This window comes from Vipera berus (genome assembly GCF_964194415.1).
Source record: "Vipera berus genome assembly, chromosome: Z".
In the NCBI taxonomy this organism is placed as follows: Eukaryota; Metazoa; Chordata; class Lepidosauria; order Squamata; family Viperidae; genus Vipera; species Vipera berus.
Genome location: NC_138205.1, coordinates 93,376,236 through 93,403,937, shown reverse-complemented (window position 1 = coordinate 93,403,937; position 27,702 = coordinate 93,376,236). Strand labels below are relative to the sequence as shown.

At 35.6% G+C, this 27,702-nt stretch overlaps 1 protein-coding gene across 3 annotated transcripts; it reads left to right on the top strand.

Moving 5' to 3' along the window:
• Nucleotides 1–2,589: 2,589 nt before the first annotated feature.
• Nucleotides 2,590–24,336, top strand: PALS2 (protein associated with LIN7 2, MAGUK p55 family member). 3 transcript variants are annotated; one of them, XM_081345375.1, is made up of 13 exons: nucleotides 2,590–3,545; nucleotides 4,484–4,605; nucleotides 6,275–6,328; nucleotides 6,972–7,124; nucleotides 7,635–7,787; nucleotides 8,389–8,616; nucleotides 9,998–10,129; nucleotides 12,796–12,895; nucleotides 13,241–13,309; nucleotides 14,659–14,820; nucleotides 15,718–15,920; nucleotides 18,097–18,225; nucleotides 20,710–24,336. In XM_081345375.1, exons 2-13 carry the CDS (start codon nucleotides 4,489–4,491, stop codon nucleotides 20,884–20,886), a joined length of 1,677 nt encoding a protein of 558 aa, XP_081201501.1. In that variant the 5' UTR covers nucleotides 2,590–3,545; nucleotides 4,484–4,488; the 3' UTR covers nucleotides 20,887–24,336. The 3 variants fall into 3 exon arrangements, with proteins under 3 accessions (XP_081201501.1, XP_081201500.1, XP_081201502.1); XM_081345374.1 differs by lacking the exon at nucleotides 2,590–3,545 and having other exon boundaries at nucleotides 4,334–4,605; XM_081345376.1 differs by lacking the exons at nucleotides 2,590–3,545; nucleotides 6,275–6,328 and having other exon boundaries at nucleotides 4,334–4,605.
• The last annotated feature ends 3,366 nt before the right edge of the window (nucleotides 24,337–27,702 follow it).

Sequence of the window (27,702 nt, the reverse complement as noted above, 5' to 3'; positions counted from 1 at the left end):
AGTCGCAGAGTCCCAGGCTCATATGGTCATCTGTTGCAACCTTCTGACAAGCAAAGTCAGTGGGGAAGTCAGATTCACTTAACAACCTTAAGAAACAACCTGTCTCTAACTTAATAATTGCAGTGATTCACTTAACAATTATGGCAAGATTGTCGAGGTTCCGATAATGTTAAGTGAGTTTTGCTCCATTTTACTATCTGCCTTGCTTTAGCAACAGAAATTTTGAGCTCAATTACAGTCATAAGTCGAGGACTACTTGTAAATATCATAGTGCTCTTTAAGTAACTTGAAAGAATGATTATGCAGGTCAAGAATTATTTTCTTCTCTTGATGGAGGTCACAGAAAGCTGGTTTTAAATAATAAAAATATTATCAGCTACTGATATTATGAGAAATGTCCTTTAGTTAAACATACAGGGTGGATTTCTCATCAATGGATATGTTTAAGCAAAGGCTAGAGAAGATCAGTAGTTTAAATATTGTGGCTTGATTTTGTTTATTCTAAAAATAAGACTGTTGGCTATTCAGCTGAATTATGGAAATAAAAGTTTATTGCTTTAAGTGAACTTTGGAACAGTGAATTCTAGTTTACAGCTAATACAGTGCTATTAGAACATTGCTTATCAACTTTGGGAACTTAAAAGATGTGTGGACTTCAATTCCCAGAATTCCCCAACCAACATAAGTTGACAGAAATTCTGGGACTTGAATTCCACACATTTTAATGTTCCCAAAATTGAACACAATTTTATTGGAAATAATTGATTTCTTTCCCCAACCTTTTGTTTTCCCGAAGGGCTGAACTGCAGTTCCCAGAATTTCTTGACAGTGTAGCCATTCACATAATATGGATCATACTGTATTCAAATACATCTAGATAGAAGCAGATTATGAAAAAATGCTAGTTTGGGGATATATTTTCCACTGTGATCATCTATGTAATCGTGTTTTTAGCTTGTTCCAGCTTTTCTTTTTTTTTGCTTTTTACACTAATACATGCAGATAATATTTTGCCTGCTACAAATGAAAACTATTCTGAATATTAAACATTTTTTTTCCAAGTTTGCAGCATTTGACATGCAGGATAATAAGCTTTAGGAAACTGCTTTGTACATTATTCTGTTACCTTAGATTTGTTTACAAATATAGATATTGTACAAAGGAACGTGAGAAATATTTTGCATGCATCTTTTTGAAGTGAGTTTGCCCCAACTAAGTATTAAACAAATCTTAGAACAATTTATTAGCTTTAATCTAGATAATGAACTTGAATTTCTTGTTACTACCTACACAGCTGCTAGCTCTTTATTTTTTTTATTAATAAAAGTGCATTATGTTCCTGAAATTTTAGTATGGTTGACAACAATTTTGGCTTATCAACTAAAGAAAAAATGCTGTCAGAATTCCTGAAAGCATAATGTAGCTGTCATTAACCTCCTACACAAGCTTTTCAAAGAGAGCTTGTTTGCTAGAAGGAGATGGAGATGTATTGATTGTAAAATGTGGATATAGCAGTGTTTTTAAAAAACCTTTCATTTTATGATACGTGTTCATTTTAAGAATGGTATTGCATGGTTAAATTTTCTATTTAGTAATATTTTTCCAGAAAATATTTTTCTCCTTTTAAGCAAGGACATATTAAGAATGTAGGTGTTAGTGTTGTTTAATGAAAGCTATTGTGAGGATAATGTGTAGTGGTTCATGAGCTCTTGAAACTGTTTTTGAAGTAGTCCTTAATGGGCAATATTGAAGAATCTTTTATTTTTAACAATTCCGCTAGTTCCTATTTGATGTGCTTTGTCTTTTTAAAATGGTAATTAATTTTTCCTCTGATTGCCTCTGATCGCTACAGAAATCAAGCCTAGAGATGTCTGCTATACTCAATGACTGTGCTTTGTTTTCAGCGATGTCATCATTTTTAATCATTGTTAAAAAATTAATGCTAGCATTAGCGTACATTAATGCACATTAAATTAGTATTGAGGATCAGAAACTATCATTCTGGTCCAGTGCTTCTGGCTTGAGCTGTTTTTAGATGTGCTTTTTATATGTGAATTGCTTTACTGTACTTTTACATACATACAAAATTAAATACATTTGAAGGATAAAATTAGTGCTATAGGTAGTCCTCAACTCATGACTGCAGTTGGGACTGGAATTTCAACCATTAAATTGTGATGGTCGTAAATTGAGGAACCCACATGACCAGACCCAATTTTATGACTGTTTATATGGCAATCATTAAGAGAGTCAAGATGTTGTAAATCTAAATCACATGATTGTTAAGTGAACCACAAGGTTGTAAGTGCCAACATATTTTCCTAAAAGGATGTTTTTTGCCAGAAACCAGCAAAAAGCACTAGAAATGGCAACAAATATTGCAAATCACACTCATATGACTACAGAATCTGCAATCGATCATAAATGTCAGTTTCTAAGCCCATATGGCAGTCATGTGGCCATGGGAGGAGGATGCAGCATTTTGATATGGCTAGAATGATATGGCTGCTTTATGGGTTGTAAAGCACCTTTTTGGAGGCAATTGTCTCTCTCCAAATATTCATTAAATGACCAGTCTTAAGTTGAAAATGATCTGTAGTTACTATGTTTCCCTGAAAATAAGAGCCACCCCGAAAATAAGCCCTGTTTTTGGTGTGCGCCTAATATAAGTCCTACCCCCAAAATAAGCCCTAGTTAAGAGCCCGCTCACTCTATCCCACATATGGTTGCTCGCTGCCACAATCGGGCAAGAGAGTGTGTGTCACACCGGTGCTGCTGCCACAAGTTGAAGAGAGGCAGGTGGGGTGGAGCTACTCACGTGCCTCGCACCTGCTCATCTTGGCCTCCACAGCCAGGCCGTTCCCTGTTCGGCAACCTCTCTCCACCTGTTCAATGACCCAGCTGCCTGCCCGTCTCTTCCCTTTCACTCCCCGCTTGAGCCAGACTGCCATACTATGGATGATGGGCAGGGGAGGCTCAGTTGCCTTACCTGGTCGCCTTCTGCTGTTTCGGAGCCAGGGTGGAATGACAGAAAGAGGCTGTCCTGCCGCTGTACAATAGCTGCATCTGCCGCTGGAGGGGCTTTCTTTTGTCATGGCGCCACTTCACCCCACAGATCACCTGCCCAGTGGCAGTCATAGCCTCCTTTTCCTCCTATTCTCCCATGGCTTAGGCTGTGGCCAGATGGCGCAAGCCTCCCGTCGCCTCCCTCCACCTGCCAGACACCTGCTGAAACTGCCCGCTCCCTCGCACCATCTGCTTGCCTGTGGCCACAACTGCCTACAGGGCTTGGGAGGCAAGGGCAGTGCTGGTGGAACACAACTTCACGTAAGAAGGAGAGTGGCGTGGACTTGGGGCAGCTGAGGGACCAGGCAGCATAAGCCTCCCCTGTCACCTCCCTCCGCCTGCCAGACACCTGCCAAAGCTGCTTGACTGCTCCCTCCCACTGTCTCCTTGTCCACAGCTGCAACAGCTTACAGGGCTTCCTAGGGCAGAGGTTCAGGAGGCGAGGGCAGTGCCAGCGAAATGCGCCTTCAGGCGAGGAGGTAAGTGGTATCGACAGGCGGGGGCAGCCAAAGGATCGGGTAGAACAAGCCTCCGCCTGCCAGACAAGGGTCTTGTTTTTCGGGAAATGCTGTACTAGTCTTTCTCGCCCCTTATATTACAGTAGTACACATTTAAATCAGTACTGTTGAAATTAGAAACTGTGACTTGAGTATTGGGACTATGGTATCTTATCTTAGCATATAGATCTACACCTTAAGGTAGGTTATTTAATTTTATAATACTATTTCAATATCTTCTCTAGTTTTCAATAAATTGTGATTTATAAATGGACAGATGGGTTGTTATGCATTACCATAATTGGCACTTTTGAAGGATTATGTCCTTCCATATGCTTAAACAATTCATATCTAATGAGAATAGCTCTGTCTAATAGCAATGAATGGAAACTGTCAGGATTGACTCCTCATTTCTACAATCTTTCCCATCCTGTAAGGAAGCTACCACACTTTGATGTTTTTCTATCTCAAAAGTAAGTGAACAAATGGATGAAGAGCACTCACCCATTATTCCCACTTTTATGAATGCTCAAGTATTTATTTCATATAACAACTACAATTAGGACCAACAATTCCATTGCTAATGGGACCAACAATTCCATTGCTAAGTGATGTGGTCATTACGTATAAACATGACTGCTATGGTCATGAGAGGACTAGTTCTAAAGCTATTTTTTCAGAGGCATCATAAGTTTGTTTGCTAAACAGGACAATCATTAAGCCAAGAGTACTTGTAAATTTGTTAGCTTTCAGGTGCCAAAATGTTTCTCAAAACCAACATTAAAGTAGACAAATATTGGTGGTTGGCCTTTAAGTGACTAGTCATTTTTATTGACAATTATTTTAAAAGCAAAAGCAAATAGACAATATATTTGCTATAATAAGTCTGAAGTATTTTACCTGTATGTATTCCTTTTCAGTAGCAATGCAGCAAATTTTGGATAATCTTACTGATTTACCCTCATCATCAGGAGCTGAAGAAATAGACCTTATTTTCTTGAAAGGAATTATGGAGAATCCTATTGTAAAATCACTTGCTAAGGTATGAGATATTTATTTATGGAAGTTAATTTCCAGATGTTCAATGCCCCTTCTCATGTAGGCTAGCTCCTTGGAAATTCTTGGTACATCAAGTGAGAAGAATTGACCATGAAATAGTTTTCAAAGAGAGGGCAAACTCTAGGGCCGTGGTGGCAAACCTATGGCACGCGTGCCACAGGTGACACGCAGAGCTCTCTCTGTGGGCACGTGTGCCGTTGTCCCAGTCCTAGGCCTTCAGCAGGGTTTTGTAAAACCTTTTCGCTTTAGGCCTCCGCTGCCGTGTGCAAAAAGAAAAAGGTTCAATCAATAATTTCAACTTTTCACGGGGAAAAAAAAAGATCTCGCAAAGTTGGAATTGATTGATTGATCTTTTTAGTCCCACCCAGTCTGCTGTTATCACCGTAGCCACGCCCACCCAATTGGCCACATCCACCCAATGGGCATGCCCACCCAGCACCTGACGATACATAAGTGGGTTTTGGGTTGCGGTTTGGGCACTCGGTCTCTAAAAGGTTTGCCATCCCTGCTCTAGGGGATTCCAGAACACCCCCAAGAGTGCACTGCTATAATATAGCATAAAAATTGCTGAATTTTAACAAGATTTAATTTTAATTAATTTTTTTAATTTTAATTTTATTAAATTTATATACCGCCCTTTCCCGAAGGACTCAGGTAATTGTAATCTGTTCTGGGAGGGTCCTCAATGATTTTAGAATTAGGAAGAGATCCTACCTGGAAGATGTTTTTCCCATATCTACTGTAACCCCCACCCCACCCCAAAGTTTTGTTATTGACAGTAGCAGCTCTAACCCCTATGTGATAATGCCCCGTGTCAATAATGACTTCTTATGGCCCTTCAGAGAGTTGGGAGATTGAATTATGCGGACGAGTTGCATAAACATTGCTGGGATCTAGTGTATGAGATAATATAATCTGATATGCAAGAGGGTATGAAGGTTGGAATACATTCTGATCACATCGTTGATCAGATGTGGGGCCTCCAAACTTAATTATTTTAATTGCTGTGGTAATTCTCAAGTGACCATTAAATTTCCTTAACTTCATCTTCTATATTTCAATAAACATGCATTAATCTGATGTTTCAAAAATAGCTTGTGAAAAGATAAAAAGGATATCTGATAACTTTATATATAGAGCATAGGGAATTATAATCTGAAGTTTCAGTATTGTGTTTCTTCAGTATACAGTTAATAGATGAATGGCAATTTCTTCTCCAAAAGAGTAAATACTATTTAGGTAATCCTTGATTTATAACCATTCATTTAACAACTGTTCAAAGATATGATGGAGCCAAAAAAGGTGACTTATGAGCAGCTCTCACACTTACACCTGTCACAATGTCCCCATAGTCACATGATCAAAATTTGGGCGCTTGGCAACTGGCATGTATTTTCAACCTTTCCAGCTGGCTCTCAACAATCAAAGTCAAGGTGGAAAGCAGACTTAACAAGTTAATAATGCAGCATAAAACTGGGTGTGACTCAATGACTGCTATGCAGTGAATTTTGTTCCTAATTGTGGTTGTTAGTGAAGTACTGTCTAGTCTAACCTGATGAAAGGATGGTTTGAATTTAGGTTGCCCCCACTGTTCTAGGCATCAGATGAAAAAAGATAAATGTGGGTATTCCTTACTGTATTCTTTCTTCCAGCTGAAGACAAATTTATGGAGAAAAATTAGTTTTGCTTCTGCTAATCTGAATACAGTATGTGATTTATACTTTCTCAGTCTCATTTACCTTGCATTAAGTTTTCAGCCTTATTGAGTAATGCTTTAAGACTTAGGAACTGGTGCCTCTACATATTTTTAAAGCAAAAAATCAGGCTTCTATGGTAAAAGTAGATATCGTAAGGAAGCAGATGTAGAATAATAATGATTCTAGTTTGCTAATTTGATTATCCTAAGAACATCATCTTTCCGTATATACCCGTTTCATATTGGTACATATATTTTCATGTAACATTTTATTTTGTAAGATATTTAGTCTTTATAACATCACCATTACCTGTGGGGAGAATCTATACCAGAATCTGAAGCATAATTGTGCCTTACTATTTCCAAAAGGCTGTGTGTTAACCTTATTATATCACTTCAGTTACTAGGAGTAAAAACAAGTATTCAGAAAAGTATATTTGCACATTTTATTTAACAGAAGTGCTGTTTTTTCAAGGGTCCTGAAGCAAAGATAAAAATCCTATATTACCCTGCATGAAATAACAATTTGCAGAAAATACAATATAATTGGTCAACCTGAGCTGTTATCAAAATACCCAGTAAGTATTGTAAAATCAATGGTAAATCAAACACACTTTTTCTTGTTAGTATGGCTTGTTCTGTAATTTTCATAGGCTCATGAACGATTAGAAGATTCTAAACTTGAGGCTGTGAGTGATAACAATCTAGAGCTGGTCAATGACATTCTTGAAGACATCAGTCCATTAATAAATAAAGATGAAAATATTGCTGAATTGGTTGCTATACTAAAGGAACCACACTTTCTGGTAAATATATTTTCTAGTCTTAACAATTAAATATATTTTTGTTCAATTGCTGTAAAACATATGAAAATAGCTTTTGTTTTAAAGAAGACTTTATGGTTCAGATCTAAAAAATATTCTGTTAATGTTAGACTGAAGATATAACTTCAGATGTGTTTGATTTTGAACTATATAGTATTTTGATTGATTAATAACTTCAGTTATCATTTCTATTTAATTTACTTCAGATTAGACCATAATTTAATTTTTTGTCTGAGCTGGATCACTTCTGTTGTTTTGAGCTGAAAAAAACATGCTAAAATGAGCAATCTGTAGAAAAATTCTCTGTATGATTAATAGAATTTATCATATTTTGCAGTTGCTATTTGCAAAATTGAGTTGCCCTATTAATATTGTAGGACCATTCTGGATTGCCAAGGAATGGCCTTCAAATTATTCTGTGTAACTATTGGCCAGTTATAGCTGAAAAAAAGATGTATTAAATGTATCATCTCATCCATTCTCTATTTGCAGTCACTCTTAGAAGCTCATGATATTGTGGCATCAAAGTGTTATGAATCTCCTCCCTCTAGTCCAGAAATAAATAATGCTTCGGTGAACAATCAGATAATACCAGTAGATGCTATTCGTATACTTGGAATTCATAAAAGAGCAGGGGAGCCTCTGGTAAGTATGACTTCCCCCCTCTTAAATATGAAATATATTTGGCAGACTTGCATAATATTTCTCATTTCTTTAATTATTAAAGTTATATGATGGCAAAATGCTTCTTGAATAGAAACTAAAATATAAAAGTATAGTGGGAGAGGCATAGTTCTTTAAAAACCTGTTTTTATATATTGAGGCAGTCCAGTGCTTTTGTGGGACTGCAAGCTTTTAGTGTGTGAGTGTAAATGAAAGGAATAACAAATTTCATTGAAAACACTAATATGCTCCCAGGAGAAGAAATACTAAAGACTTGCTTTATCTATGCATGTTCTTCAACCAGTAAATAGAGTAGATTAAATAAATTTATGTTAATAAGTTAGATAAGGATTAAAATAATTGTGTTCAGTAAATTGAAAATGTGAGAAATCCATGTTTGTAAATCAATTCCTTATATGAAATACTCTTTTGCTTTTGGATTTCAGGATCATAACAGTGTATAAGTTTTAACAGCTCTTATGTGATGTCAACTAATAAGAAATCACGTTGTTAAGATTCTAGTTCTGAAATGGGGATAAATGTTTCAGAGATAAACTCTGATGCCCTTCAAATGTTCATTTAGGGTGTGACATTTAGGGTGGAGAATAATGACCTGGTGATTGCAAGAATCCTTCATGGAGGAATGATAGACCGACAAGGTCTCCTACATGTAGGTGATATCATTAAAGAGGTTAATGGTCATGAAGTTGGAAACAATCCAAAAGAATTGCAAGAACTCCTGAAGAGTATTAGTGGTAGTGTCACTCTGAAGATTCTTCCTAGCTACAGAGATAATATTGTTCCCCAACAGGTTAGTAGTACTGTCCTTGATTTGAAGCTATATAGTGAATGTTCCTAAGTCTGTGCTTAAAGTGAATTTATACTGTAGTTTAGTCAGGTACATATGGTTCTTACTTATCATCCTTTAGTCAAATTTGAATATATAAAATCGCGGAGATGTTCTGAAGCTGCACAGTGTTTTTATGAGCATTACAAAGTAGTGTAGGCATGTATTATGAAGTCTTGTATGTAACACAAAATTTTAATATTTTAATAGAGTATGGAAATTTATTAATAAGTGTGAATTATCTGTTTGTCGGGAGTTCTCAGCTCAGGGACCACCTGTATTTTTAAATATCTGGGAGTGGTTTTCTACTCTTTAAGAGAAATAGGATATCCCATCATGAATTACATTTCTCTAATAATTTGAAGATCTTTAACACCCATTGTATGATTTTTCTTCACTAAAGGAGGTGGTTTAGTTTGAGCTGTTTTGAAAATTTTCCAAGCTAAAATGCCCACCTGGGGCTTTATATTGAGAAAAATATCCTTGTAATAGCCCCTATACTCGCTACACCCAGATAAATAGTGTCTTCACTAAGTTAGAAGTTGTGGCCTAATCCAATCTCATTACATAAAAAGTAATTTTGTCTTTTCAGAACTATGGTTTTATGAATAAACCTAAAATGTTTTGATGCAATATTTGAAAACTATTACTTTGTAACTGAAATTGTGTTTTGGAGCTTTCTCTAGCACCCACACTTCCACTGCTTTTTAGTCATGCTTTGTTCGAAAGCCTTTGTTTATAAAAGACAGTGCAACACACTGCATGAAATAATAACAATTCTGAGAATTGACTTGTAAGATATGGAATAAAATAAATTAAGTTTGAACAAACTATGTAGAAAATCTTTAAAATTGTATTAAAAAATTGTTTCATTGTTTTAGTAATCATTGAGATGGTTATTTCATATAAAGGCAAGTCCCTTTTTATAACACTAATCAGTTGTAACCTTTCTGTCTATTGCTTTGGGACAAAGTTTTCTTCTGTGGTAGATGGCATAATTTTCTATGCAAGCGTGAATCCTAGAACTCTTAATTAAAATATTGGTTTCACTTCAGCTCACTTGACTGCTTTCTGAGAATATAAACATCTAAAAATAATTGGGATCACCAAAACACAAATTATAAGAACATAAATGGCCACATGATAACTGTAGTACCAGTAATTCATTTCAAGGGATTTTAACAGCTTGAACCTTTACCAGAAACTTAATTGTCTTTCAGAATTGTTCTTTGGACCCTTCATTTTGCTAAGTCAAAAAAATACTTAACTCTTAAGCATGCTTGCTAAGTATTTGTAAGTCTGTTAGAATTGTTGTTCTTAAGCTATTTTTAAAATTATGTTTCAGGTATTTGTGAAGTGTCACTTTGATTATAATCCATTCAATGATAATCTCATTCCATGCAAAGAAGCTGGTCTTAAATTTTCCAAGGGAGAAATTCTTCAGATTGTAAATCGAGAAGATTCAAACTGGTGGCAGGTTAGAGATTGTTAAATTTGATACAAATTTTCAGTGCATTAATCCAGTCTTCTGCTTAACTACATATTGCATTTATTTTTTAAAAATTCTATTTTGAATCCTATGAGGACATACTGTTAAATATAATTTCATACAAGAGAGCTAGTTTGGTGTAGTAGTTAAGAAATCAGTTCTAGTTCCAGCCTAAAAACAAAGTCGTCTGGGTGATCCTGGGCCAGTCACTTATTCTCGGCCCCCAAAAGAAAGCAATGGCAAACCTCTTCTGAAAACCTTTGCCAAGAAAATTTCAGGGACTTGGAGGAAGGAAGGGGGGAAAAAAGGAAAAAAGCAGACAAAAATTCAGAACAGTTTCAAGAAAGTGCTGTAGATCCTTAGGCTATTCCTTCTATATCATCAAATTATAATTCTGTCTTTAAAAATATGGAGAAATTATCAGGCTGGCCTTGGCGATCATGTGCAATTCTATGCTCAGAAAAACTAAATTATACAAATCAGCACACAGATGTACTGTAGTATACTTATTAAATTGTTACAGAAGTATAGCCTATAAGGATATTAGTAGCCTTTATGAAACTAAAAATGCCTCTGTGCTTTTGGGAGGGGCTTCTTTGTGCATGTGTGAATATATATACATAAAATGGAAAAAATATGGGTCTTAGGTGTGTTGGTGTGAGAGAGCAAAAGTAAATATTTACAGAAGGAAACATTCTCATTAACTTAGTTCTGTGACTAAGTTAATGTTTTTGAATTTGTTCTTGGCTGTCTTCTAGCATCTGTTATAAGAAAAGAATGGCTAGATTATTTATGTGGGCACATTCCTAAAATTTTGTCCAGTGCATTCCAACACAGCTAGCCTTGAGTTGTCGCTATGGGAGAGATTATTAGTCTTGATATTTCAGAAGGAATACAAATGGAAGAGAAAATTTGCATAGAATTCATCTAAACATTTGGAAAAAGGGGTACCATTTCTTTATTTCCGCTTACATCGTTATATATAAAAGGTAAATGTCTCCTCAGGATATATTTGGCTTTTACAAATTGAGTGGTCTATATTATTTAGGTGGTCTGCATTATGTAATCCTTATTTGTAGGCATAGATGGCCATGAGATGGGATCAAATGATAGAAGGTGTGTTGTGACGTCCATGAGGTGTATCCCTTTGATGTCATTGGTATCTAAAGACTGTGTACATGTCTTTGGAACATATAAGAAATCCTGAATTACAGTGCATATCCATTCATTCAACTGATTTAATGAACGTAATAGGCAAGAATGGGATTTTTTTTAAAAAAAATAATGCATGTTTAACATGTACTCTTTTAGGACTTCACTTAAAATATTTACTGAAAAATGAGGTTTGATTGTTGAAAGGTGGGTGAAATGTTTTTTAGAACATTCAACTGTTCTTATACTTGCACTTTATTTATTTATTTATTTATTTTATTTTATTTTATTGGATTTGTATACCGCCCTATTCCCGTAGGACTCAGGGCGGTTTACAGGGCAGTTAAAACCATGAATACAAAAAATTAAAAACAATTAAAACAATTAAATTAAATTCAAGCCCCAGGAGTAAATCTAAAACCCAGTTAAATTAACAACCCCACAGTCTGGATCAAACAGATCGAAGAGCCAAGTTTTCAGGTCCCAGCGAAATGAGCGAAGGTCGGGGGCAGTCCTAAGTTCTGTGGGTAGTTGGTTCCATAGGACAGGCGCACCCACAGAGAACGCCCTTCTGGGAATAACCCGCCAACATTCATTAACTGGCGGTACCCTGAGAAGGCCCTCCCTGTGGGGGCGCACAGGACGATGGGAAGATGATGCCGGCAGCAGGTGTTCCCTTAGATAGTCCAGACCCAAGCCATTTAGGGCTTTATAGGTCATTACCAGCACCTTGAATCTCACCCGGAGGGCAACCGGAAGCCAATGTAGCTCACGGAGAAGAGGTGTTACACGGGAGTATCGGGAAGCTCCCATCAAAACTCGCGCGGCTGAATTCTGCACCAGTTGAAGCCTTCGGGTGGTCCTCAAGGGCAGCCCCATGTAGAGGGCATTGCAGTAGTCTAACCGGGAGGTCACGAGCGCATGAGTGACTGTACGTAGAGCATCTCGGTCCAGATAGGGACGCAACTGGTGCACCAGGCGAATCTGGGCAAAACCCCCCTTGTCACGGCTCCTATATGATCTTCCAAACTGAGCCGTCTATCCAGGAGGACGCCCAAGTTGCGAGCCCTATCAACGGGGGTAATACCTCATCCTCTATTGTTAATGATGGAGAAGGCTGGTCAGCCCGAGATGCCGGTATGAACAGCCACTCAGTCTTGTCAGGATTGAGACGAAGCCTGTTTCTCCCCATCCAAACCCGGACCGCCTCCAGGCAACGGGACATCATGGTGAGGGCATCACTGGGTTGGGTCGGGGTGGAAAGAAAAAGTTGGGTATCATCAGCGTACTGGTGATACCCCACCCCGAAACCACGAATGAGCTCACCCAGCGGCTTCATGTAGATGTTGAACAGGTTCCAGATATCTCTCGTCTACTAATGTGTTACAGTGCTTTGCATCCAACTTGTTTATATGAACAAATCTGAACATTAAATAGCTTTTGGATACATTACAACTTATAATATAAAAATCAATTTTGTTACATGCTTAATTTTATTTCAGGCCAGCCATGTCAAAGAAGGAGGAAGTGCAGGACTTATTCCTAGCCAGTTCTTAGAAGAAAAGAGGAAAGCATTTGTTAGACGGGACTGGGACAATTCAAGTAAGGAACACAAAAATATAAATTTATTATGTTCTTTCTTCCAAGTTCCATGCACTGTGAATAATGGAGTGCATTAATGCTTTTAATAGCATTCATAATTACAAATTAAGAATCAAAATAATTTGCTTTCTTTCTAATTTCTGAATCTTTTCTGCCATCTGCTGGTTCTTAGACAAAATTAAATAGGGAGAATTATAACCATAAGTCTAATTTATTATAGCTATTTAAACAAATTTAGAAGTTACAAGCAGTTAGGGTGATACGGCTTTCAATGGAGTACATTAAGACTTTGTTTCAAACTAATATAACAAATCATAATTTCAGAAATATCTCATTTGTTTTTAGGTCCTTTCTGTGGGACAATAAATAGTAAAAAGAAGAAAAAAATGATGTATCTCACAACTAGAAATGCAGGTTTGTGAATTTCAGCATTACTAGAATACAGAAAAATAATTCAGCAAGAACATTTAGAAAGTTATTTATATTCATTTAGCTTAACAACTACTGCAAAAAAGATAGTAAAATTGGGGGGGGTGTTCACATGCTGACCACACAACCACTAATATGACATACAACCGTAATGGTCATATATCAAGGACTACTTATATCTTTTGCTCTAGTGGCTGTACATACAAATCCAGGTAGTGATTCCAAATGCAATTGATCTTTTCTGAGTTTTCCTATGTGTAGACAATTTGATATCCCTTGTCACTGAAAAAAAAATGTATATTTAACTATTTTGCTAATTTATTTTATAATTAAAATTATCTTTGCACTCATGGGTAATTTAGCTTGTTATATTTAGCAATTTAATACTAAAGTGAAATGGGGCACATTAATGATTTTTTTTTACTACCATATTAAAATAATTTAGGGGCCCTGTGTTCCTGGCTATATCTAACTTTCCCAGAAGTAATTGGGAACAAAGGACTTCTACACAGCACTATTTTTTAAAAAATAAAATAGCAATGCAGTAGTAGAAATCCTACTACAGGAAAGCATTTTTACTGCAGCTGTTGTATATTACATCATTCATATAATTAGCAATGTTACTCTGTTGATCCATCTATGTTCATAGTATATTCATCATTTGAAAACTACTGTATGAAATCAGAGACAGAATCTGAAGGTCCAGAGCATATGACTTTTCACCCAGTGCTTTCCCAAAATTATCAAATCATAATTTTTAATGTGTCTAACATTAATGTGCAATATGTAATTAATTTTAATTAAGCTTAAATTTTCATTAAATCAACTGTAATGGCCCAGTCCTATCAACCTTTTGGATTGGGCTTTCTACCACGACTTTCAGTGGCCACATTAGATACTGCCCCCTTTCTGAAAATACATACATAGATACATACATACATGTGTGTCTGTGTACAATATCTGCAAAGCTGGAAATAATAAAAATGGGTTTTAGCTTTAAACCTTACATGACACAGGCAAGGTTACCTGCAGCACTGTCTCTCCTTGAACTAATCTATCCTTCTGTACTAAATAGGTAAGTGCATTGCAGATCCTTTCCCTTAAATGTCACTTAATAGGGGCTTCAGAGGCGCGGATTCCTAGTGGCTGACCCAACCCTTTGGACAGCCTCCCACCTGAGATTCAAGAAATCGCAAATTGATTGGGTTGAGAAGAACTGTCCCAAAGTCACCCAATGAGCTGCATGGCTGATTGGTGGATTGTAATATGTAGAGTTGTGAAATTTATATAATGTTCACATTGGTTTTGATTTTAACATGTTTTTTTACATCTAGAATTTGATCGACATGAAATTCAGATATATGAGGAAGTAGCAAAAATGCCTCCATTTCAAAGAAAAACACTGGTCTTAATTGGAGCTCAAGGAGTTGGCCGAAGAAGTCTGAAAAACAGATTTATTGTACTGAATCCCACAAAATTTGGAACCACAGTACCGTGTAAGTTTTTATAATACTCTGTGTGTTTACTTATTTTACACAGATTCATTAAGCATATTTCTTTGATTCCTGATAATCTGACTCTCAGGTAGACATTATGAAATAAGGTAGTAAACTATAAGTTAAAATCATCCATCCACTGCGGGATGAAGGCCTCTTCTGCAGGTTTCCAGCCAGTATCTGATGGCATCAGCAAGTAGTGTGGGCCTAATTGGCAAAAGAAAGCTCAGGACCATGTTGGTTGGAAACTACAAGTTAAAATATTACGAATAAATGCATTTGAAATTGTGTAAGTAGTTTATATTTTCTAATATTGTTCTAATATTCAAATATTGTTTTACATATTTGGCAGTAAAAAATTATCAGCAAACATATGGGCAGTTGTGCCTGAAAGCATATTCACCTGGAAATAAGTACTTCTGAGCACACTTTGGTATGCATTATATAAGAAATTCTACAAATAGACATTTAAACTATCTGCATGCAAGTTTATTTAAACATTTTAATTATAGCTAGTTGGTAAAATACTTTTTTTTTTTCAAATACAGATGAGAGAGGGGCAGGAACTGCATGAACTCAAAATGAAAATAAAAATGCAAATTAAAAAAGTGCTGCAGACTAAAAGTCTGGTTTCTGGAGCTTTCATGTGACCTCTTGCAGCCCCTAATCTTTCTCTCAGGTTTATGCCTCAGGGTTGGAATGTTTCCTGAAACATAGGAATTATTTTATGAGCCATAACAGGAAACCCATTCTTGCACTGAAGGCCCTTTCTACTTGTACAGGATATCTACTGTATTCAGATCCTCTTGTCTTTTTCTAAGAAGTGCTTACATAAAAGCACACCTGTCTGTATCTTTTTGTGTATTGTTGTTTTGCTCATATGTCAATTTTATTTAGTTACATCACGGAAACCAAGGGATGATGAGAAAGATGGGCAAGCATACCGGTTTATGTCACGAAGTGAGATGGAGGCAGATATTAAAGCAGGAAGATATTTAGAACACGGGGAATATGAAGGAAATCTTTATGGTACCAAAATAGATTCTATCATTGAAGTGGTTCAGACTGGAAGAACATGTATCTTGGATGTGAATCCGCAGGTATGCTGGTGTAATATTTTGATATCCAAGTGTCAAATTGATATTGATATTTTGATATCCAAGTGTCAAATTGGAGAAAAACCTTCAAGAGTTGGATTTTCTTTAATTACATTAATTTGAGTAGTAAGCAGATTTCACAAGAGGGCTGGACTTTCCTTTTCAACAGGAAGTGGGGGGTACATCATGCCTTGATGCTGCCAGTGATGGCCAGAGAGAGCAGCAATGGTCCTTTCCCTATTTTAGCATGTTTTAAATGCTATTTTCACAAGGTTTAAGTGCCCATTATGACTCTTAATCCTCCCCAAGACAGTACAAGTGAAAAAAATAATCTAAAAAAAAATCAGTCCCGCCTACTTGAAGAAATTTGCAAGTTGTGGATTTCCCAGTTGTCTCTAGAGGGGAGCTAGAACCTTAACATATCTGAAAGAAATTCTCCCATGACTTCAATGTATATGTAGAATTTTTATTTTATTTTGAAATGCAAAGTGGCTTATAAAGTTGAGTCAAAGGCCATCTGGATTGGCATTTATAACTTAATGATAGTTCTTGATCCTATATTCCCTACCATTACTGCATTTTTCCCCACCTTCTTCTTTGGCCAATATTTGCTACTGCCTCCTATTGGTGGAGATTATAGTTGTAGAAGCAGTATGTAGATAAAAAATAAGCCTCTGGTTCTTTTAATTTTTGAGGCTGACTTCAGGTGACTACATGAAGTCTTTGTAATTTTCTTAGCAACATTGTCAGAAGGGATTCACCATTGTTTTCTACAGCTTAGGAAGGGTGACTTGCCCCAAGTCACCCAGTTGGCTTCCATGCCAGGACAAGAATATTTTTTTTTCTTAGTCTAGTGCCTTAATCACTAGACTAAACTAGTTCTCTTAATCTTTGGAAAATTAGAGATTTAAAGTCAATTCAGTGGGGAATGGGCAGAAAGCTTCTTTGCTTGGAAACTGTATACCTATAGTGGAAAATTGGCAAAGAACTCAATTATAATAATTAAAAGGTTGGAGAAGGGAAATTAGTATTAATTTAATACTGCCCTGCCTTCACTCAGTTTTGGGTGTGGTTCCCCCCAACCTGCCCTTAAATATCCTACAAAATTTGATAATGGCTCTGAACCCAAATTAGGATGTGCAGATTATTAGTTTAGTGGAAATCTGCTTTGACAATCCATTCCAGAATGAGGCTTTGTTGATGAGGGGAAGGGGTGCCTATTAATCAGTGTTGACTCCTGGTGACTGGACAGGTTCCTGCATTTTTTGACAAAATTTCAGAAATGGCTTGCCATTGTCTCCTTTACAGGGCTGAGAAAGAATGACTTGCTTTGTGCCTAAGATGGGACTAGAACTTGCCGTCTTTTGGTTTCTAGCCTGATATTTTAACCACTCAACTAAACTGACTATGTTGCTTTCTTTTTGATATAAAACTTTCTTTTTTTATCAAGGCTTTGCCTGGAATAATTCTTACCTATAGTCTTCCTCATATTGTATTTATTTGTTGCATTTTTAATTCTTCAGTATGTTGTGTGGCAAGTCACTTTTTATTTACATTTACTTATTTTGCTTTTTTAAAAATTAATACTAAAATATTTCTAATACTATTTTCACTACTGAAATGTGCACATAAATACTTGATATGTAACTAGAATATGGTAACTGTGACATCATACATAGTGTGTTGTTAGATTATAGAAGTATAATAAAGAAAATTCTCTTATCATTAGGTACTAATCATTTTGAGAAATATAAAACTGAATTGAAATTACTGAAATTAGATTTAGAAGTCACTTGTCTGTAATTTTTGAGCAGCTTACAGTTCAAGAAAACAGTACAGAGAAAATTTCTGCCAACCATATTCTGTATCTCACCACCTTTACTACTACTACTAATATCCTGGGAGAATTGCCATGTTTGTAAGACTTCCAGAACATCATCAGTGCACAGGGATCTCTTGGGGCATGTAATATAGGAGGCTGAATGCAATGACTCAGAAAGCACGCTTTCTGTGTCCTAATAGATGGCATTGTTTGATTGAAAGTACTGAAGCATGTTGCCTATAGTGAAAAATACATGTTATCCCCTGTGCTATCATGAAAATTTGCATAATGTTACTTACACTGATGCTGCCTACTATCCAAAAAATAGAGTGCATAACTTAATTCTTTTCTTTCCAGGCACTTAAAGTGTTGCGGACATCAGAGTTTATGCCCTATGTAGTTTTTATTGCTGCTCCAGAACTTGAAACCCTGCGTGCAATGCATAAAGCTGTGGTTGATGCAGGAATTACAACCAAGCTTCTAACAGTAAGGGAAATTATCTTTTTTATGACTAGTTTGTTTTATCAACATTATTAAAGCTACACCTAATATACGAGGGCAATTTGGAAATAAACCTCCGTTTAGTTATCAATAACAGACACTTGCAGATACGGAACTTTTATTATACACATTAGAAAACTACAACATTACATTACTTTTTGACATAATCGCCATTCAAGTTGAGGCACTTGTCATAACATCTTACAAGGCTTGAAATTCCTTAGTAGTAGTTGCTCGGCATCAAATCTGGGCTAAAGTGGGGGTGATCAAAAGTATCCCAACAGAACTGCTTCAAAAGTTCTTGGGTGCGTCTAGCGGTGTGCAGGCAAACATTGTCATGAACCAATACCACACCGGAAATCAGCATGCCCCAACGCTTGTTATGGATGGCTCGTCTGAGTTTTCATAACGTTTCACAGTGGTCGAACCACGCTCCACGAACTTCAGTAGCAGTACTCCTTTGGCATTTTCACATTTGGCGGGATTTTCTATGGCATCACTTCTGGTGTGATGTTAGTTCACGATAATGCTCGCCCGCACACCACTAGATGCGCCCAAGAACTTTTCAAGCAGTTCCACTGGGATGTTTTTGATCACACACCCCCCCCAATAGCCCAAATTTGGTGCCAAGCAACTACTACTAAGGAATTGCAAACCTTGTAAAACGTTATTACAAGTGCTTCAATCTGAATGGCGATTATGTCAGAAAGTAATGTAATGTTGTAGTTTTCTAATGTGTATAATAGACGTTCTGTATCTGCGAGTGTCTGTCATTGAAAACCAAATGGAGATTTATTTCCAAATTGCCCTCATAGTATGGGCCATCTTCAGATTCCTTTCCCTCTTTTGCTTGCTTGGCCATTTGTAGTTCTTGGAGTTTCACTAAACTTCTAGGCATGCTTGTTGCAGATTTTTATTTCATTGTGTTATAGCTGCTTCATCGGTTCCAGAAAACCTGGCAGATTAATAGTTTGTTGATAAGATAACCTTTATTGTATTTTTTTTTTACTGTGTGCACATTGGCACACATTAAAAATGAAATTCTGTTGTTTGCTCTCAAAAGTGTACACATACATAACACACCTATAAACATGCTATATACAACATATGTATATACCTACACCCTTACATGAGAGGCAAAGAATGTCCTTGATTTTAAAATGTATTATGGAGCAAGAAGCTCTTTTAATTCAAATAATATTCCTAATCCAGTTTCTTAACTGAAAAGTGGGACATACCTCTAGGTACTGTAAACTTGTATTGTTCTGTTGCTTACAACATGGCTCCTGCACTTAATATGACACTGTATTTATCCATTTAAAATTGCCAGAATGGTATGAATTAAAATAATAGTTTGGATTCAGATTGTGTTAGAATATGGAAATCAGTGGGATTGGTAAAAAGCTAATAAGGATAATTTCAAATATCAAATATAATTCTGAATATAATTAAATCTAAATTTAGCCTAAAAAGTGTGTGAAGCTCTACAGAGAGAATGTGGAAAATAATTTCATGAGTAAATTATTAGGCAAAATAGCCAGATAGGTCAGTGTCACAGAAGGGGGTCATTAAGTGTTTAAGACCCTACATGGCATGGGTCCGGAGTACCTTAGGGAGCACCTGCTGCCGGCATCAACTTCCCTCCGCCCTGTGCGCTCCCACAGAGGGCCTCCTCAGGGTGCCACCGATCAGAGAATGTCGATTGGTGGCCCCCAGGGGGAGGTCCTTCTCTGTGGGCGCCCCAGAGCTATGGAATCGGTTGCCGGTTGAGCTCCGGATGGCGCCCGATCTTCGCTCCTTCCATCGCGATCTGAAGACATTCTTATTTGAACAAGGCGGCCTGGCCTGATGGGGGATGGTTTGGGTTTTTTATTCTTATTTTATTATATGTATTTATTGTTTTTAGCTGGGCACAGGTTTAATTCTTTTTTTAACTTTTCTATTTTTGTATTTTTATCTATCTGCCCTGTTCACCGCCCTGAGTCCTTCGGGAGAAGGGCGGTATATAAATAAAATTATTATTATTATTATTATTATTATTATTATTATTATTATTATTATTATTATTATTATTATTATTATTATTATTATTATTTATTATTGCACCCTGGTCCTCAGCTGCTAGAGCTTTATAAATGTAATAAACTAATATTGAAATGTTTATTTCTAAAGATTTCAAAGTATGCAAATTATGTGCATGTTTAAAGTGTTGTACATAACTATAAAAATCCTAAGAGCTAGACTGCAACCTAATTAAAAACATCTGTACCTAAATAGCTGAAAACTTGCGTTTTCAGATTCCTGTATCATATTTTTAGGAATTAAATTTTACACACTTGTCTAAAAAAAAAAACTGGCCTTGCTGATCTTGAAGATTTTTTTTAATGCAGGCTCTCAATTTTAAATCTGACCCCAGTCACTTGCTTTTTATAATATTGTTTTATTTTTATTTTATCAATATTTTAATAGGATACTGATTTGAAGAAAACTGTTGATGAGAGTGCACGGATCCAGAGAGCTTATAGTCACTACTTTGATCTGACTATTGTGAATGACAACCTAGACAAAGCTTTTGAGAAGTTGCAAACTGCTACAGAGAAATTGAGGATGGAATCACAGTGGGTCCCGATTAGCTGGGTATACTGACAGTTCTTTTGAAGATGAAACAAGCATCATATTATGTTAGTTGAAACAAATACTAATAAGAAAATATTGTACAGTGGTGCCAGATACTTGGCAGGACCCAATATGTTTTTATTTTATGTATATTAAAATAACAGTATGTTAGTCAAATTTTTTATACAAAATGTTGAAGGGAAAGTGTACTTAATATGTAATTTATTTTAATTTTTCTAACTTTTTACAAATAACCTTTTTATTCATATCACATGAAGGAAATGCGTTGAAGCATTTTTATAAATGTTTTGATTTACTATTTTGCCTTTATTCATCTAAAGAATTTTCCAGTCATTCATTTATACATTTGATCTTACATTTTCACTGTGATAAGGAGACAAATACTTGAAAAGGTTTTTGTAAAACTCTGTTTTAAATCAAATGTTTCATCTGATTAGTTATTATTTAGATATAATCCTTGTCCTAATAAGCTTACATCCTTGACATAAGCAAAACTTTCAATAAAACAACCAGCACTGAGCCGTGTTAAATATTTGCTTAATGTTTATCCATCTTTTGCAGCTGTTTTGTCTTAGGCAGATGTAGACTTTTATGTAGATTCCCTTTTTACATAGATGTAAAAGCAATATCTTAAACTTTCCCAAGGAGTCCATTTTAAAAAGCTAACATTTCAACCCATTCAGTAAGTATTTTTCAAAGTATTTTCGTAACGTAAATTCATTGTGTTTGAGGTAATGGTGAAGTAGCCTTAAAGAACCTCATACTACAGAGTCTTAGTAAAGAGCTCAGCATGTAGAATGTATGTTCTTAGTTGTGGAAATCTCATGGCTTAGAGGAACAAAATCTGCTTTTTATTACGACCTCGCTCTGTACTTGTATATTGTTCTATGGCTGGCTTTTAGTTTATACCAGAGTATTTATGAGTGATTTTGTGTGTTATAAAATGTAATGTGACGGGGCTTTGAGCTGATATTTTGTGTTACATGGCTTTATTCACCAAATTGTGTGTGAAACTAAAATTACTGACAGATGCTAAAATTCAGTATTATTTATCAAAATTTATTTTTGTTTCACACTCATATTTTACAGTGTTAGTTAATAACTCTTCCTTTAGTCAGTTCATTATCTTAAGTTCATATTTACTGACTTACTGATAAATACATTTCCAATACATATTCTATTGAGGGGATGTAGATATGGATGATTACTAAGAGGGAATAATCCGATGATCATATTTGATATTATGCCTGCTATTATAAATAGAGCCATCCATTGCTAACATACAGAGGGCCTGAGCTGGTTATCATCTCCCCATTTCATTTATTTTGCATATGAGTTTGGGCACTAGGATTACAGAGCTTATTTTCAATACCAAAGTATCATACACAAGATGCCAACAATGGAAAAATATTGGAAAAGGCCAAGGCAGTATAAACTAGCATTTAATTATTTTGGCTTTTAAGATGCATAAGGAAACAGGGTTTCAATAGTTTTTAGTTTATATAGAGAAATGTTGACACCAAAAAGGTACTGTAGATTAAAAAACCTTTGTGGTATTTTTTTAAAGACTGAAGTATATTTTGTAAAAGTTATGCAAATAATTGCATATCTGTGTCTTAATTGCTATTGGTATTTAGAAGTTAGGTTCTAACAATATGAAATAGAGAAATTTATTTCTGTTGCATTAATTCTATAGATAGGCTGATGTTAAGTATTTGAAAAAAAATATGTATACCTGAGTCTGGGGAAAAAATTGCCAGTACCCCAAATAACATTTTATTCTGTAATTTCAATGTCATTACAAGGGTATGAAGTGGGTTACAATGTAAAAATGACGATACTTTTATTGAATATAACGTTGTTTGAATGGAGATTGAGTGGAAGACATTGCTGAATTCTCAAGTCAAATACTGCTACTCATTCCTTTGTTTTCTAATACTACATTAGATAGCATTCCAGTTTGTTTGTTGCTACTGCTCTTTCCTAGATGAGAATTTGGGCTGCATTTTAAATAGCCTTGATTAAAGTTCTGTTCAGATTCTACCTGAACTGTCTTAAAAAAATAAAATGTTCTCAAGCAGAATACTCAATCTACTCCCATCTTGTTTTGTTTCTAGCCATTGATTTATATTATCCACTCTGGTTGGAAAGCAGGTTTTTCAAATTGGCCTTAGTTCAAGGAAGGTTTAGCAAGTGATTAAAGGAGTTTAATTTTGGTTTTAAGGCTCAGAAGCTCACTGCTGTCAAACAGGAAGAAGAAAAACAGAACATCAGTATTTGCCTTAATGACTTTCTAAAGAAATTCTTAACAGTTGTGAACTGGTACAGAAATATTTTATATTTTCTCTGGGCATGCTGATACTCCTATATCATCTTGGGAGAACTGCTCATATCACAGAATTCACTCTTGGCATCAGTGTGGAAATTTAAATCACAGGTCCTGAATGCACACATAAGGATTGCTGCATTTGATATAAACTACAGTACACCTCTATTCTCAGTGGCAGAATATCACTGCACATGATATGGGCCATTCACTATTTTTGCTGCATGGGTGTAATCCCATCTATGAAGAAATTAAAACTTTGAATACAGAAACCCATGAATTTATCCTCCCACTGAATGGCAGCAATGGAGAAGTATGCAACAGGCAAAATGCTTCCAAGGACAGTACCATGATACTACGGTTGGTAAATGAGGTACAGAATGGATTAATTGGGAAGGTGTAAATCAGAGGCAAAGGGACGCGGTGGCTCAGTGGGTTAGGACGCTGAGCTTGTCGATCAGAAGGTCGGCAGTTTGGCGGGTCGAATCCCGAGTGCCACGTAACAGAGTGAGCGCCTGTTACTCGTCCCAGCTTCTGCCAACCTAGCAGTTCGAAAGCACGTAAAAAGGCAAGTAGAAAAATAGGGACCACTACGGTGGGAAGGTAACAGCGTTCCGTGCGCCTTTGGCGTCTAGTCATGCCGGCCACATGACCACGGAGATGTCCTCGGACAAGCGCTGGCTCTTCGGCTTTGAAACGGAGATGAGCACCGGCCCCTAGAGTCGGAAACGACTAGCATGCATGTGCGGGGGAACCTTTACCTTTACCTTTAAATCAGAGGCAAAACATTTCAAGTGTCCTAATTTCAGTTCTTGGCATCTTTGTCTGAAACTGAGTTACTGTCAATTCATTTCAACATAAAAGTGGAAAAAGTGTCTATGCTTACCATGAGTACATGAAATGGAAAGATAATATTGCTTGCTGACATTAGGGTACATAATTATCTGTACCACAGTAAATATATATTGAAATATGTTAAGTGTATAGGTATGCCTGTGTAATAATAGTAGAAAACAATGGTTTATGCAATTGCCTATGCTAGATGTTAACATGGATTAGTAAATACTGTTCATTATTCTGTTCTATAATTTTTACAAAAATTATAGAATGGAAAAAATAAATGTGCATGGCAGTTATTAAAACATTACTTATTAAGGCAGTCAATAATTGTATCTGTTGAAGCTTTTTAAAAAAATAATAATTTTCCATAAATTTATATAGTTTATACATTATGGTAACTTTTAAGATTATACCTAAGCTACAATAGATCATATTGAATTCATGGGCACTATTAAGTTCATGGAATATATAATTGTTATATATCTATTTAAACTTTTCATTTAATTTAAATTTATAATAAAATGCAGAATATTTGAATCATGCGAAGTCCGACCAAAACCAAAGCTAATTTTAGTTTTTAATATAAATGCCTATTTCTATTTAGCCAGTAACTTGATCTTCAAACAATGAAGCTGCTATTGTTTTAAACTATTTTTGGCCTTCAAAATTTGTAAATACAAATTTAACAACCAATTTAGTGTCAGAAACACAGTTGTCATAATAAAGGAAAACTGTAAAAAGAACTTCGAGCAAGAGCTGAAAAAAGAGAGATTTTAAATCAGGGCTCCAACCTCTGGGCCACGGTCCAATACCAGGTCACGCCCCATTCAGAACTGAGCTGCGGAAGTGGCAGGCGAGCGCATGTGCGTATTCAGCTCCACTTGTGCACGCAGCATGCAGGCAAGCACACATGCACAGCTCTATTTGTGCAAGTAGCAGGCACATGTGCCTACTGCTTGCACAAATGGAGCTGCTTGCTCGCCCGCTGCTCGCATGAAACCATCCTTTCTCCCCTCCCCGCCAGTCCATAAAACTGGCAAGATTAGAGACCATTGTTTTAAATAACAGTTCATGCTGGTGCCTCATAAAAAAATGTATCTTTCTATTCAACCTATTAGTGTCACAGATAAGCAGCAAGTTTAAAATAATTATGTACAAAATATTTTGAGTAAATTTTTTTGTAGTTAAGAGATTTTGAAAAAAAAAATGCTCAAAAATAATAGCAATAATTTAACTGCTACCACAAAGTCTGGTAAATCCTGTCAATAAGATCTTAAGTTTGGGATTCCTAAAAATGAGATATTGTTTTAGCATTTTGTGGAATCAGTAGCAATGGCTGTTTTTGAGAATGATGCAGAATTTTGAAGGCAAACTGTTGTTCAAATCTGCATACAATACTGATACAGTGGGTTGCTGTTAGGTATGCATTTTTGAAATAAAAATGTGTAAGATGCAGACTTTTTTGAAATATTTGTCTGAAATTCATTTAATTTCAAATCCTAAGTAATTTTTTATCTACTTAGAATCAAATATAGTCTGCATCAACTGCACATTATTATTATTTTGCTTCATTTTGTCTTGGTTCAATTGTCAGGAGTTCCCATAACAAATCTTAGAAACATTCAGAGAAAACAAAGCAATCTTTAAACTCTGTCAAAAACTGCTTTCATCGTGTCATATTGAAATATTTTTGTTTCTGATGTAAAGTGCTTTGGATTAGTTTTCCAATTAAAATTCAAAGTGACAGGAACTATGTATTGGATAATCCTTTCTCTACAGTATAGAAATGGCAACTTCCACGAGAAAAAAACCAAAACTCCAGGCAACAAACTAATGATGAGATTCAAAATGACTCTTGCATATTAATTTCATTACATGGTATAGGTCCTCAACGTGCGACCAGTTGTTTACCAACAGTTACAATACCCCTCCCCCACACAAAAAAGTAATTGGCTGGATTTGAAGTTCTGATGACTGCCCCCTGAACAGTCACATGGTACACTTTAGATAACAATTGTTCCAAAAATATGCATTCGCAGTGTCCTGCAGTCACATGACAGCAATTGACATTTTTTGCTGGAAACTGGTGTTTACTTCTGGCTTCCGGGAAAAACACCCATTATAGACAATAGCTTAACAACTACTGTAAAAGATGATAAAACTGGACGTGGACCAGTTATTGTGCTTTTAAAATCCAGCATGATTAACAATGGTAATTCCAGTTTCAATTATGATGGCAAGTTGAGGAGTACCTGTATTTTAAAAGTGTAAATTGCTCGTTTATCTTCTTTCTTTAAACATCTTTGCCTTCTATGAGCTTTCTTGGCAGAACTGAATCTCTTCAAGGCTTCTTGCTGCTAAAACAATTGTCCACTGAACAACTATGATAGCTGAGAATCATGTCCAGCCATGTTAGTTGTGCCCTTCCAGTATGAGGGTAAGAGAAATATCTGATTAAAGGTTAAGGTGCATATATGGTATACTTTTTTAAAAAAATGCATTGTGTTAGTAGAGAAAGTGTGTTTTAATTTGGAAACTTAAAATAATATATTTTGGATGCACTGACATACTGTTTCTTTCAATGCATGAATGTGTATTCTGTCAAGATTACATTTTTTGTGAATTGTTATTTGGGGGCTATTTTGTGTTTCTAAGATTAGATTATAGAAAATCATCATTAGTTACATTCCAAAATAATGAATTCTATTAGGCTTATGCAGTATAATTTTTATTGCTTCGACTTTTAAAAATTTTTCAAAGTTTTATTGATTTTCCAGTTTTACATTTAAATATTTAAAAAGCAACGTGGCGGCTGATAATCGATAATTCAATAACATACAAATATCTTTAGTAAAAGTTTCAGACTACTGCGTTAAATATTTCCTCTTTTCCCCTTAGTATTTACTGTCTTATGTTTAAACTAACACAATTCTTATTGTATCAATTAAATAAAAATACCTTTCTTACATTTATCAGTAATTTTTAGTTTATACATATCCTGGTATATATAACATTCAATCTCTATAGACTATCAATGTCCTAATTAGTTTTTCCCAATTTTTAGTTTCCCATTAATATTTAAATTTAACATTTAATATTTATAATTTCCAAGTTTTAAATAACCAGAGTTCCCTTTCTCCCAATTCATCACGAAATCTAATGTTCAGGATAACATTTTTATTAAACAGTTGATAATTTTTTCAAACATGTACTAATATTGACACACATAGGACAATAGAAGATTTAAATGGGGCTTGACTAATAGCAAATTTTAATGTCTTTCCATGCTGTAAATCAGAAGAAAATTGCCACATAGATCAGATTAGGAAATTCTGGAAAAGGATCATAAAAAAACTGGTGAAATTTCATAGGACAAATGTATGCTATTCAGTTAAACAATGTTTTTTTAAAGAAATTTCCCTAATGTTTCCCCATTTAAGTTGTATACCATTGTTGAAATGTATAAAATTGTGAAATCCTGGAAACGACTAAGAAAGTTATTTTTGTATATATGAAATAAAATTTAACATTTGAAAATTTAGTGTGATCTCTTATGAAATACATTCTCACTGCACACAGCTGGCGTCAGAAAACGAAGCTGGAAAGAGGCAATACAGTAGGCCTTCCTTGCAATACATGTCATAATTTTATATTGAATG